The sequence below is a fragment of the Pimephales promelas genome, chromosome 18 (genome assembly GCF_988280905.1).
Source record: "Pimephales promelas chromosome 18, fPimPro1.hap1.1, whole genome shotgun sequence".
Taxonomy (NCBI): Eukaryota; Metazoa; Chordata; class Actinopteri; order Cypriniformes; family Leuciscidae; genus Pimephales; species Pimephales promelas.
In genome coordinates this window covers 19,261,649-19,276,648 of record NC_142786.1, presented here as the reverse complement: position 1 = coordinate 19,276,648, position 15,000 = coordinate 19,261,649, and the positions used below count along the sequence as shown (strand labels likewise).

Sequence of the window (15,000 nt, the reverse complement as noted above, 5' to 3'; positions counted from 1 at the left end):
TTATTTTAAATTTTTTATTCATCATCTGGAATCATTTAAAGCCCTTTGAACAGTTTGCAGTTTGAACTGAAACATCTTTTTTTGGACCTTGAACCCTTTGGACCCCATTGAAGTCCATTATATGGAGAAAATCCTGGAATGTTTTCATCAAAAACCTTAATTTCGTTTTGACTGAAGAAAAAAAAGACATGGACATCTTGGATGATATGAGGGTGAGTAAATTATCAGCAAAAGCTTTTTTAAAAGTAAACTAACTAATCCTCAGGCTCTATGACGATTATGAAAAATTTACATTTAAAGAGCCAAAATTTGGCGGCCATATTGAATTTGAAGGGCAAAATTAGGTTAAATCAATAAATTCCGAAATTTCTTGACCCAAATAGTCTCAGAAACCATGTATTATGCAGCGCTGTGGGCAAAACCATTAAAATGTTCTTTTCCAGCTTGGCCGACGGCAGCGATTTTGGATATCGGGCTCGCACAAAATTTACCCACATTTTTGTGAAGGGCACCATGGCTAATTTTCTTTCTTTAACCTTTATAGAAACGAACCTTCGCTCTCCATGGTCACGGAACTGCTATAGATGACCCAACTATTTAGTGCATCCTATAAAATGTGCATCCAGATTATGTAAATTATACATCAACAAATCATTTGAAATGCTCTAACCTTTACGCTGCGTTCAGTGGACCATACATGAAAATGAGATTAATATGTCGGGCCTTAGAGCAAAGCACTACATGACAGTGTTATAGAGGCTGAATCTTCAGAAAAGCCATTAATCTTCGAAACAACAGCTGGTTTCAATTCTGAATGGAAATCTGCACAGGAAAATTGATACGTTATTGTGACTAAGAGTTATTAATGTAGTTATAATGTAGATGTTTCACTTAATAATACAAAAATATGGTACACTATTTTACAATGTCCTTGGTTATATGGTAGATGTAGCTACTATAAGTTGTGCATAATTAAATGCAACTAACCTTAACCACACCCTATAGTAACTACATGAAATTGATTATTATTACTCAATGTACTTCAATGTGTAATTACACTAACACGGACACCTTGAAAATAAAGTATTTTGTTTTATATATCAAATATTATATTATTTGAACCAAAAAATTATAAAATTGTCAGTCTAACAGATTCACAAATTGGTGTGAATTGCTCTTGATGATAAAATTAATTACATTTAAATTACTGTAAATTACTGTATTAATAAAACATTACTGATTTGCATGTGGATAAAAAAAACAGCTTCAAAGTGATTGAGAAATTAAAAAAATAGATTTTTGAATCATTTATGAGCTTTTTTAATAAAATGGCCATTCATATTTACAAAAACTGTTAAAAGCACAAATGTATGACATTATAAAATGCATATAATAATACCATATACAGTAAGAAAATATCGCATTGGTAAATTAGGTTAACATTCATGATGATATGTAATATCTTCTTTTGGTAAAAACAACTCTTAAGTCAGTTTTAAAATAGCAAAACAATCAAAACAACTACACAAAAAAAGGCATAAAAAGTGATAAGTTCAACCATAAGCATATTTATCTGCCACCGCTCTGTCGTTCGGTGTGATCTGTCCACTCAGCTTCATCAGCAGCTTCACGATGAGGCCGGCCTGGAGAGAAAACAAAGATGATAAACTCGGGTTTCACGTCGTCAGGTGACTGTCGAGATGCAGAGAGAGACTTGTACCTGTTTGGTGTGCACGACAAAGTTCTTCTTGTTCTCCAGACTGTGTATCTGGACGTATTGATCGGCCTGACCGAGCTGCCACATAAATGTCCCATACTCCAGACTGAGATGAAGCACCTGATGTATAAAATATAAAAGGTTTGAGGGACATAATCCATGTAAATGTGATTTAAAGTGCCCCGATTATGCTTCTTGAAATATGACCTTTCATGTAGTATGTAATGAAGCTGTTTGTGAATGTAAAAACTCTGCAAAGTTTCAAAACTGAAAGGCGAGACACTACAGGTGAATAGGGTATTTTTTTTAACCAGCAGATATCACCATGAATCTTTCCCTGTTGATTACCTACATTAAGATAAGAAAGAAATATATTACATGTTTTCTGTAATTTAATGTTTAAATATGCAAATTATGCATTATTATCTAATTAAACATGCACTAATTTGTATATTTTTAAAATGAAATCTGAGTATTGGATAAATCCAGGTTCCAAAATTATTTTTTCATTGTGTTCACATATTAGATGGAGAAAAAAAATCTACTTTTGTTATCCTATAAATCAGAATATACTGTCAATAGCCTTAAAAAATGATTGCACCATGTTTTTTGGAATGAAATAATATATAAATTAAGCTAGAAATATTTACAAATCCCTCAACAAGACTGGACAGTTTGGTGTGTATAGTGCTACTGAAGTGGAGATTTCAGACTTGAAGTATGAGAGAAAATTCATTCATTTTGAGAAAACGGACTTTAAAGATTTAGCATCAGCCAATGAGATTCAATAAAAGGTATTAATATTATAGTTATAGAGTTAAATCCCCTCTTTTACTTTCACGGTTGATTGCTGATAAAAAGGAAATTATTACCATTTTTTTTCCATCACAAGTCTGAAAGACATGCTATTGAAGACAAATATCCCAAAATCTCAAAATTGACAAGTGAAAAAACCAAACAAACTATGTTTTCGCCTGCCGTGTCTCGCCTTAAAAAAAACGAGTCGCCAGTAATTACAGTCTTACATCTGTAATATATCTGCGTTACAATTACTGATGCGCGATATATTGGTCACCATATCGCTATCGGCCGATATATGTTCATTTTTAATGTTAACGTTACTGCCCCGATGAAAAAATTTGGTTTATATATTAAGGCTGATAAATAATGTAGTATTTCCTTCAGCTGAGACACTTCAGATGTGTACTTGTTCATCATGAAATTTCTTGAAATATGACTGGATTATGAAAAGGATATCGGCTAGAGATGCACCGATTACAGTTTTGTAGGCCGATCCCAATTTCTGATTTTTCCTTGAGTTTGACCTGCCGATACCGATTTTAGCTGATTCCGATTTCATTTTTTCAAACCACTTTACAGCACACACAAATATTTATTTTCTATCTTCTCTTTAATAGAAAGCGATCAATCGGTGCATCTCTAATATCGGCTACATAAAATAATGAGGATATATAATTGTGTGCTTGGGACATGGCTTTTAATGGGGAGACTTTTGTTTTTATTTGGATTTAGATCGGCCAACATATCGGTTATCAGCAAAATATAAAACATTATCGCTATTGGCCAAAATGTTCATATCAGTGCATCCCTAGTAAATATGTAACAAATTTGGGTTACACTTTATTTTAAGGTGTCATTGTTACAGTGCAATTATACATCGACTAATATTATTAAAACTACATGTACTATAGGATTAGGGTTTGGTTGAGGGTAGTTGCATGTAATTATGCATAATTAACTGTTATTACTATAGTAAATACATGTAACAAGGACATTGCAAACTAAAGTGTTACCCAAATTTGCATAATTCCAGTCTATGGTTTTTATTGGCCGTGAAACACTGTAGTTGTAGCCGAAACTGGAAGAGTTTGGTTCAGGTTGTCGCAATGAGACTCAATCTTCAAACTAACCGTTTTCAGACTATTTGAGAAACGAGTTGATGCTGAATGTATACTATGAAAAAGTGTTTTTTGACCTTGGATGCATGTAAATCTATTGCAGGAGACTCAAAAGCAGAATTCGGAGCATTATAGTAGCATGCTATTTAAGTAATTAGCATTTAAGTCATTAAAATCTCACTTTTGTCTCCATGTTCATGAGATGCAAGCCTTTGGTGTTCACACCCACATACACTCGGATGACCTTGTGTGTGCTGGAGCTGGCCTTGGTGAACACCTGTCCGGTGAAGAAAGCCGCTCCATATGTGGGAATATCCCAACAGTTTTGCAGGAAGAGCCTCTGGAGGTGGTGCATCTCTTTACTCACGCCCTCGCTTGTGCTCAAACTCTACACACACCAAGATTTGAGGAAATCAGAGCAGATTCAGACAAACACAAACATTTATACATAGAAACCAACATTCAAAAGTTTGGGGGCCAGTAAGATTCTTAAATAAAATTATTTAAATAGTTATTTATCATATTAAAGTGATTTGTGAAGGATCATGTGACACTGAAAACTGGAGTAATAGTGCTGAAAATTCAGATTTGATAACAGGAATAAATTATATCAGTCCTTTTAAATTATTTCCTAATATATTTTACTGCCTTGGCGAGCAGAAGAGACTAATTAAAGCTTATTGCTGGTCAGTGAGATTTAATTAGTCTCTTCTGCTCGCCAAGGCATTATGTGAAATAAACACACCTTGTATTCGTGAAGTATCCTGTTAGTCCAGTGATGCGCTTTGCTCTTGACCTTTGAGATTGGAACGATGGATTTCAGGTTTTCCTCACTGCAATGAACACAAAAACATATTCCCGTGTCCTTTACCACTCACACTGAAAACAGTAACTGTGAATACGGGTGAAACTCGAAAAAATTAGAATATTGTGCAAAAGTTCATTTATTTCAGTAAATCAACTTAAAGGTTTGAAATATCTCACTTTGTATGTATTGAGTCTATATATATATATATATATATTAGTTTCACCATTTATTTGTTATAATTTTGATGATTATGGATTACAGCTTATGGAAACCCAAATTCAAAAAAATTAGAATATTGTATTGAGCTGTAAACCATAATCATGGAAATTCTAACATATAAAGGCTTGAAATATCTCACTTTGCATGTAATGAGTCTATATACTATATTAGTTTCACCTTTTAAGTTGATTTGCTGAAAAAAAATTAACTTTAGCACAATGTTCTAATTTTTCGAGTGTCACCTGTGTGTGTTGGTGAAGACTGAGCAACATACTTCAGAAAGCCCTGTTTGTGCTTCTTGCTGTCGTAGTTCCCGTAAATGATCTGCAGGAGGAGGCTGGCCAGCGTGATGAGTTTGCTGTCGGACGCTGACAGAAAGCCTTTGAGGAGACAGTGACGAGCTTCATCAAAGAGGATGAGGATGGACAGCGGATCTTCAACCTAAGGGGGAAACTTACATTCATGTCACAGCTACAAGACTTTAACCATTGATGTGGATCAGGTGGAATGACTGAGAACAAACAGTGCACTCATATAACTTATGAAAGGGAGAAAGTGCAATATAGTCACGCCCATCGAGTGGCAAAAAGACTGAGTGGCAGTATTGGTTTTCAGTGTGAATGCCGCGAAAAACAGACAAAACACATCTAAAACGGGAAAGAGCGTTGAGATTTGACTGTACAACTAGATATGACATATATTTTTATACGATTCAAAGAAACAACTGGATCCAGGCAGAGAAATGTGGATTTGCAGTTATTATTTTGTGTCAATATGCTGAATTTAGAGGTTAAATCATATCCTATATCATAAATTCAATATTTACCATTGTACTGGAGAAACTGGAAAAAAATGGGATTTAATTTTGATGATTAGGATTACAGCTTATGAAAACTTCACATATTCTAATTTTGAACCTGTATGCCATAATCATCAAAATTATAACAAATAAAGGCTTGAAATATCTCACTTTGCATGTAATGAGTCTATATAATATATTACTTTCACCTTTTAAGTTGATTTACTGAAACTTTTGCACAATATTCAAATTTTTTGAGTTTCACCTGTATATTCTGCATAAATGGACGTTTTTAAATAAACACAGACAAAAAACGATACTGCTTTTAAGGCTGGATGATATGATGATATATAACATTAATATAAGTGATCACGTGGATTTAGACCTACTTATATTGTATATAAAGTGTTTTTCTTACAATTGTGAGTTTGCATTGACTTTTTATCTCAGAATTCAGTGATATTAAGTCAGAATTGTGAGTTTATTTCTCGTAATTGTGAGTTTATCTCACAATTCTAAGAAATAAAGTCAGAATTACTATGTAAACTTGCAATTGTAAGATAAAAAGTCGCAATTATCTTTTAAAATGTTTTATTCTGTGGCGGAAACAAGCTTCCATTGTTCTCTGCATGAAAGACCCACGACTGGTAGATCAACATCGCTCTCCGATATGGAAATTTCGTTACATTAAAAGTGGAGGATTTTAACTGTGACGAGATGATTGACAGGAGGCATGTTCGTTAAAGACACAATTATGATGACGCAGCTTGACTCAAGTCATGTCTAACCCTCTGCTACACACTCAAAAGTATGTACTTTTTCTTCACAAAAACACTTTTCCTTGAAAGGGACTTTGGTAAAGATTGAGAAAAGATATTGCCGGTGTGGCAGAAACCTTTTTTTCGATCTCCAAGGGCAGCCGAACATCTCTGCGCAGGAATAGCTGTGGAGTTTCCCGTTGTGGATCGAGGGCCGTGAGATCGGTCACTATCTCGGTCCAGATCCGTAAGTGTTGCAAAGGCTTGTGGTACGGCTTCAGCTGCAGACCTACACAACACCGCAGAGGAAAAGCATGAAGGAATATCAGATATCTGAGATTTTCAGGAGCCGTCAGGTGTAGTGTCGTCTAATTTAAAAACGTGTTACATTTACATTTTACAAAAACAATTATATTTCCAAAGTAACCTTCCTTAACACTGAATGTATGTGAAATTCAACACATTCTTTGCCATTTTTCCAATTCAAATTGAATTTCCTGTGGGGCGGAGTCAATTCAATTCAAATTCCAATTCATGAATTGAAGGGATGCCAATTCTGAAATTCAGAATTTTGCACAAGCCTGCTGTGATTGGCTACAAGAGCACACGGGAGTGTTTGAAAGTGTTTTGAAAGCAGGAGCGTTTGAAAGAACAAACGGTACCGATCCACTGATAGACGCCTGCTTTCAAACGCTCGCGTGTGTATCAATGTAAGCGCTCGCTGAAGAGAGTCATTGATGTATATTTACAACATGTTTTTGAAGCGCTGATCATTATAGCCAATCACAGACATATCCGATGAGCGAACGAACAACAGCCAATCAGAAGTGTTTATGATTCCGGTCAACAGCGCTCAAAGCATCACATTTTTATATCGACTTAGTACCGAAGTCTGTACTCTTAACCATAGATGTCCATAATAAAGGCTAGATGTGTTACGGCGAGTCTCTATCGTCACCGCCGGCGGCCATCTTGTCACAGGCAAGCTTTCTAACGGGCTCTGTGGTCCCTGATGTAAGATGAGTGATCAGCACAAACATAAATACTCTTTTCTCGTTGAAATCATGTCGGATTTAAACGGTTTCGTTTCTTACAAACATTATTAACATCGCTATAATTCTGGATGATTATTTATTGATACACTTATTATTCATAAGTGTGCAGTGTCATAACTACATCTCTGACGTTTATAACAAACCAAACCGTTGGAGAATCGGTAGAAAATTGAGCAAGTTATGGTTATTTTAAAAGTACATGCACCAATAAAACTCAATGTTACGAGTGGGTGAGCGGACTGTGGCAAGATGGCCGCCAGGTGTGGACGTCAACCTCCATTGGCCAGCAGCACAGATGAGACATCTAGCCTTTATTATGGTTATCTATGCTTTAATCCGAAGTGGTGGTCTCACTGAGGTTCTCTGAGCAGATCCAGATGGTGAAGTACTGCTGTGTCTCCTGAGAGAGTCTCATGCCCTCCATGATCTGCTGCACTGTCGTGTTGTTCCCGTGTTTCAGTTCCACAGAGCGGTACGATCCATCCATGCGGTAAATTCTCACCTTCTCGTACTGAAACAAACCAGAACAGTTAGCTTAGCAGGACTTCACCTCGCTGCGCTGATGCAGTACTGCAGAACGCTGTGGTTTCGTACTCACTGGTTTATTGTTGGCTTGCTGAAGGAGTTTTACCGTCTCCTCCCAGTTGTTCTGCTTGTTTTCTTCACACAGTTGAAGGGGGGATCGCTTCTGTTGGTCCTCTATGTGCTTAAAATAACAAGGGACAGCATTTACACACACACACACATATATATATATATATATATATATATATATATATATATATATATATATATATATGTTTTAATTACAGAACATATCATTTTTAATTTTTATTTATTTATTGTGTGTATATATGTATATATAAATAATAGACTATATTTTTTAATAATTTCAATATAATTTAATATTTATATACATAATACAAATATTATGTATTTGTATTGTATTATTTATATATACATAATACAAATATATACAGTATATATATATATATTTTTTTTTTTACAAAATATGCACATATTAACATTCCACACTATTAACAATATTATATTATGTTTTCAATATACATTTTGTGTGTGTTAATAAAAAAATGAGGTTTTTAAAGTTTCTCTAACAAAAAAAACCTAAATATAATTAAAATAATAATAAAAAAATATATATTTTTACACAAACTCATAGCAAACAAACATTCTACACTACATGAAAAACTATTACCAGTTGTTTTAAAATGCTACAAGTGAATTTGTGCATCACATTGTAATGTACAGTATTAAAAAATAGAAATTTATTTTGAGATTTGTTATTCAATTAAAAGTGTTTTTAAAGATTAATCCTAGACAAAAATTAAAATATCATGCAAAAGTTCATTTATTTCAGCAAATCAACTTAAAAGGTGAAACTAATATATTATATAGACTCATTCCATGCAAAGTGAGATATTTGAAGCCTTTATTTGTTATAATTTTGATGATTATGGATTATCTTATGAAAACCCCAAATTCAAAATCATAATATTGTAAAAAGGTTTTCATAAGCTGTAATCCATAATCATCCAAATTATAACTAATAAAGGCTTGAAATATCTCACTTTGCATGTAATGAGTCTAAATATTAGTTTCACCTTTTAAGTTGATTTACTGACTTAAATGAACTTTTGCACGATATTCTAATTGTTCGAGTTTCACATGTACGAGTGAAGGCAAAGGTTATAATCTGAATGAAAAAACATTGTGGAAATGAGCATGGCAGTGAGATAAAAGACTGTATTCCTCACTCGGTCGATCTCAGGGTTCTGCAGGAGTATCTGCACGATCTCTGCATGCCCGCCGACGGCTGCGAAGTGCAGAGGAGAGCTCAGCTGCCCATTCAGCAGATTCGGGTTGCAGTTCCCCTTCTCTAACAGGAGCTTGGTGGCCTCCAGCTTTCCATGCCTGGAGTCAGAGGAAAAGCACACTGATGTCATGGGTCATTTTACACCTGACCACTCCAAGCCCGTCAGACCAGTTTATCTTCGGAACAGAGTTTAAGATATTTTAGATTTAGTACAAGGCTTTCTGTCCCTCCATTGGAAATGTGTGTACGGTATACTGTCCTTGTCCAGAAAGGAAATAAAAACATCATCAAGTAGTCCATGTGACATCAGTGGGTTAGTTACAATGTTTTGAAGCATCGGAAATACATTTCGGTCCAAAAATAACAAAAACAAATGCTTTATTCAGGATTGTATTGTCCTCCGGTTCTGTTGTGGATCCGCGTTCAGTGATGCTGCTGACGTTAGACGCGGCTGACGTGTGTCTGGTGCGTCCATGTATTCGGCTTCAAGTAAATATGGCTGGGGAAGTCTTCCTCTGTTTGGAAATCCTTAGACATGTTTGTGAAGACTGTTTTGTACAGCGTACGTCTCCTTCAGCGGCACTGAACACGGAGCCACAAGAGAACCAGAAGAAAATACAATGCTGAATAAAGCATTTGTTTTTGTTATTTTTGGACCGAAATGTATTTTCGATGCTTCAAAACATTGTAACTAATCCACTGATGTTACATGGACTTCTTTGATGATGTCTTTATTTCCTTTCTGGACAAGGACAGTATACCGTACATACATTTCCAAAGGAGGGACAGAAAGCTCTCGTACTAAATCTAAAACATCTTAAACTCTGTTCTGGAGATGAACGGAGGTCTGACGGGCTTGGGACAACATAAGAGCGAGTCATTGACACAATTTTTAGGTGAACTAACCCTTTAAAGTAACTTAAAGAAACAAGAAGTTAATATATACCAGCATGCATAATGAATGGGAGCCCAGTGGTCACTGTCCAGCTGTTTAACGGAGAAGCCGCTGTCCAGGAGTTTGGCCAGAAGCTCAGTGTCTCCTTCACAGGCGCTGCGGTGCAGAGGGAAGTCGTCTACCCACTGGCGCTCTCTACAGGACACACAGAGGAACCACACAACTATGTGTCACACACCTCAGTCTCATAGTCTGATAACTCAGAGTCCAATAACATTTTCCAGTACAAGAGTAGACGTTTGGGTTAGTACTTAAAGTTACTTAAATATAATTTTTTTACAAAATCTCTTCACAAATACTATCATATATATATATATTTATATATATATATATATTTATATATATATATAGATTCTTTAATAAGAATCATTACACTCTTTTACACTACAATTTTGATTATCCATTAATTAGAGTATTATTAGACTGCTAAGTTAAGGTTTGGATTTGTAGAATAAGTACATGAAAAGTAAATTAAATATAATTTAATATTTATATATACATAATATATACATAATATATACATAATATATACATTATATATATATATATGGTTAATAGTGTGGAATGTTAATATTTGCAAAGACATTTTTTTAATATATATATATATATATATTTATTATGTATATATAAATATTAAATTATATTTAATTTACTTTTCATGTACTTATTTTACAAACCCAAACCTTAACTTAGCAGTATGTATATATATATATATATATATATATACACACACACACACAGGCAAAACTCAAAAAATTTGAATATCGTGCACAAATTATAATTTTGATGATTATGGCTTACAGCTTATGAAAACCCCAAATTCAAAATCTCAGAAAATTTGAATATTAAATGAAATCAATTAAAAAAAAAAAAAAAGATTTTAAATACAGAAATGTCGGCCCTCTGAAAAGTATAATCATGCATATGTATATACTAAATATATTTGTTTGACCTTTTAATTTGAATTACTGAAATACATGAACTGTTGCACAATATTCACATTTTTCACCTGTATATATATATATTAAAATATTATTTAAACAATGTGTTAATTTAAGGAGGAAGCAATGAGCTCATTGAAGTGAAGAATACTTGTTTGTTATGATATATGATTATGGCATTTAGACAATTGTATAGTATTTGATAAAGTCTAATAGTGTCATGCACAGAGTGTCATAATAGTAAACGTAAAACAAATATACTGACTTGTCTTCCGTGACGCTGGTCATGCTGTGCTGCCATTTGTCTCTCTTTGGGATCTGGATTTTGGAATAATCTGGCGCTCCCAAACCAAAGTAAGGGTTGATGATGACTTTGTCCACCTTTAGGCAAGGGTTCAAATCTTGTTATGTATTCAAAATATCAATTAAATAGGTACTACACATGACAAATGACTATTGAGTATAATCAGACAACATGCATTGCATAATAAACTACAAATCGCTTTTTTTTTATTTTATGTTTTTGTAAGAAGTGTGTCATGCTCACCAAGGCTGTATTTATTGGATCAAAAATACTGTTAAAACTGTGAAATATTACAACTTCGTGATTATATTTTAAAATGTAACTTATTCCTGTGATCTGAATTTTCAGCATCATTACTCCAGTCTTCAGTGTCACATGATCCTTCAGAAATCATTATAAAATCCAGTTGAAACATTTATGATTATTATCAATTTGAAATCAATTGTGCTGCTTATATTTCTTATATTTTTTATGTGCTGCTTAAATATTTCTGTATTTTTAAAAGGACATTTTATGTGATAAAAAAATATTTTGTAATGTTATAAATCTAACTAATGTGACCTTGTTTAATAATAAATAAATAAAAACATCTTACAGACCCCAAATTTTTGTGTTGAATTATGGGCCTGGTTTATTTATATCATAAAAGAAAGCCTCACTCTGTTGGTGTACTGCAGATCTGACCCGTAGAGGGGGTTCTCGATGCACAAGTCAGCTTTTTCCAGGGACATCATCTTGCTCTTGATCTCCAGAGCCGTGTAGCCCATGTGCAGTGGGCCGTCCGGTGGCTTGCTTTCCACCGCGTACGCCGGGTTACTCACGTTCGTCTTCACGCGGTCCAACGGAGCCGGCCGGAAGAGTGCAGGGATGGCGTGAGGCACGGCGTGTTGCTCTGCTAGCCACCTGACATAAGCAGAGACAACAACTCAAGACGTGCAGGATTGTACTTGCAAGGTTTTTGTTATATTGGTTTGTTTTTGCTTCTGGTGGGACTTCGCACATCCATTTACTGTTACTTTTTTGTCTCCCACTGTTTTTGTAATGTATCTTAAAAAATATATACACATCACAGAACAGAGCAAGGCGAGCATTTGTGCTTATAAAACTTAAACTTTTTTATTTATTTTTTAAATGACTGACGGTTTCGTCGTTATTCATCGTCTGGTGTCGTTTAAAGCTGCACTTAAACTCTTATTTGGACCTTGAACCGTTTGGACCCCATTGAAGTCCATTTTATGGAGAAAATCCTGGAATGTTTTCATTACAAACCTTAATTTCTTTTCCACTGAAGAAAGAAAGACGTGGACATCTTGGATGACATGGGGGTGAGTAAATTATCAGCAATTTTTTTTTTTAAAAGGTAAACTAATCCTTTAAAGTGCCCTATTACGCTATTTTAAAGGTTCTAAATGCTATTTTAATATTGTTTTGGAGTCTCCTACAATAGTTTTACATGCATCCAAGGTCAAAAAACACTTTAATTTTCACATAATATACAGTGGAGCATCAACTAAAGTCTGAAAACATTTCATTTGAAGATCCAGTCTCTGTAAACTCCTCCTTTCCGAGAACCTGCTCTGCTCTGATTGGTCAGACGGCCCAGTCTGTTGTGACTGGTCAGAAACGAAACACTCATTAGCATATCTGAATCTCAGCTCTTGATCACAGTGATACGAACAGTAACGATGGCGTGGGTTTCATCATATCAATCTCAAAGTGGATTTGCTTTGTCAGCAGAAAACAGCGTCTTCTCGACACGAACACCACAACCAAACTCTCCCAGTCTCAGATACACTAGTGTTTGAGGGCGGAGCTAAGAGATGCTGTTCAGCCAATGGGCTGCCATTATGCAAATTTGTTGGCATTGTTACGTAGATATGTTACGGAAGTGAGACTGGAATTAGTTACGACGACTCGTTGATCTTTGAAACTTTGCAGACCTTTAACATTCACAAAGGGCTTGAAATATTAAACACTACACGACACTTTCAAATCATGGCTCAAGGGTTGTGACCTAAACTAAAAGCTACTGGTTTAGGTCAAATAAACTTTGTCCTTCCCAACGCAGTTTCAACTGAAAATAGGCCAATGGAGGACAAGAAAATGATCTTTATATTATCATAACAAGACTCTAAAGTCCTATTTGCATGATTTTCGGACACTTTGGTGGTCAGTGATGATGTTTAAACTTACTTGTCCAGAGCGAGAAGCATTTTTGAGGTGGTGGAGGAGAAATGGGCACTGGTTTCACTACAGACACGCATAATGTCCTGAAGGCAGTAGAAACTGGGGCTCCCAGGGTGATACACAGACTTGTTGTTTTCTATATTGGAATACAGACCATATTCACTTCAGCATTCACTGCCTTGTGACACGATACACAACTCACAGTTAAGGTGTATATTATAGTTTGGGGTCAGTGTGATTTTTTTAAAGGTTTTATTTAGCAAGGACTCATTAAATTGATAAAAAAAAGTGACAGTAAAGATGTTAACATTGATAGAAATGTTTTTATTTAAAATAAATGCTGTTCTTTTGAACTTCCTATAATAATAAAAAATGCTGAGCAGCAAATCATCATATTATACTGATTTCTGAAGGATTGAAAATTCAGCTTTGATCACAGGAATAAATTACACTTTGCAATATATTCAAATAAAAAAAACATGTTTTTACTGTATTTTGATCATATAAATGCAGCTTTGGTGAAAAATCTTTCAAACATCAAACTTTTGAACATGTCATATGCAAATTAAAGTGAGTTATATATATATATATATATATATACATACAGGTGAAACTTGAAAAATTAGAATATGGTGCAAAAGTTCATTTATTTCAGTAATTCAACTTAAAATGTGAAACTATTATATAGTCTCATTACATGCAAAGTGAGATATTTCAAGCCTTTGTTATAATTTTGATGGTTATGGCTTACAGATATGAAAACCTTTTCACAATATTCTAATTTTGAATTTGGTGTTTTCATAAGCTGTAAGCCATAATCATCAAAATTATAACAAATAAAGGCTTGAAATATCTCACTTTGCATGGAATGAGACTATATAATATATTAGTTTGGTAACACTTTATATTACGACCCGCAAACAACCGCGTAACTAAACCGAAACTGCAGTGTATGTTTCTTAAATTATAGTGTACTTCTGTGTAGGTATAAATGAAAAATATATTAAGTTTTGGGTAATAAAGGGGTACAACCAGGTATACAAGCAAATGATTCATAATGTAATTATTTTAAAACTAACAGGTACCTATTCTGTTAATTTATTCCAGGCATAAATTGTATGTTTGTTGTATATAAGAGTTAATCATATTTCTGGCAAAGTATGCACTTGTGCACTTGTGTAATTTTGACATCTGTGGTTTGTAAATAATATATATATATATATATATATACATACACACACACACACACACATATATATATATATATATATATATACACACACACACACATACATACACACACACATATATATATATATATATATAAATATATATGGCTGTATGCAAGGCAAGCTAAGATAACATTTATCACTTTTTATTAAGCCAAAATATAAAGTCAAAATATATCTGGTTGTACCCCTTTATTACCCAAAACTTAACATATTGTCCCTGACCTGTATACCTTTATACCTACACGGAGGTAAACTATAATTACGTAAACGTA

General features: G+C 34.2%; 2 protein-coding genes across 2 annotated transcripts in view; both read right to left on the bottom strand.

Annotated features, from left to right (window-relative positions):
* The window catches only part of LOC120485239 (alanine and arginine rich domain containing protein), a 7,241-nt gene extending 6,304 nt beyond the window's left edge, over positions 1-937 (bottom strand). The window contains exon 1 of the mRNA XM_039680882.2: positions 671-937. The gene's annotated coding sequence lies outside the window, so the exon portion shown is untranslated. The remainder of the gene's footprint in view (positions 1-670) is intronic.
* A 359-nt stretch (positions 938-1,296) lies between these two features.
* The window catches only part of krit1 (KRIT1 ankyrin repeat containing), a 15,879-nt gene continuing 2,175 nt past the window's right edge, over positions 1,297-15,000 (bottom strand). The window contains exons 5-17 of the mRNA XM_039680880.2: positions 13,503-13,632; positions 11,969-12,212; positions 11,271-11,386; positions 10,056-10,199; positions 9,051-9,207; positions 7,874-7,981; positions 7,630-7,786; positions 6,358-6,509; positions 4,938-5,104; positions 4,382-4,469; positions 3,818-4,024; positions 1,721-1,837; positions 1,297-1,643 (exon numbers count right to left, since the gene is read on the bottom strand). Coding sequence (XP_039536814.2) covers positions 1,554-1,643; positions 1,721-1,837; positions 3,818-4,024; positions 4,382-4,469; positions 4,938-5,104; positions 6,358-6,509; positions 7,630-7,786; positions 7,874-7,981; positions 9,051-9,207; positions 10,056-10,199; positions 11,271-11,386; positions 11,969-12,212; positions 13,503-13,632 — 1,877 coding nt within the window. The 3' untranslated portion in view covers positions 1,297-1,553. The remainder of the gene's footprint in view (positions 1,644-1,720; positions 1,838-3,817; positions 4,025-4,381; positions 4,470-4,937; positions 5,105-6,357; positions 6,510-7,629; positions 7,787-7,873; positions 7,982-9,050; positions 9,208-10,055; positions 10,200-11,270; positions 11,387-11,968; positions 12,213-13,502; positions 13,633-15,000) is intronic.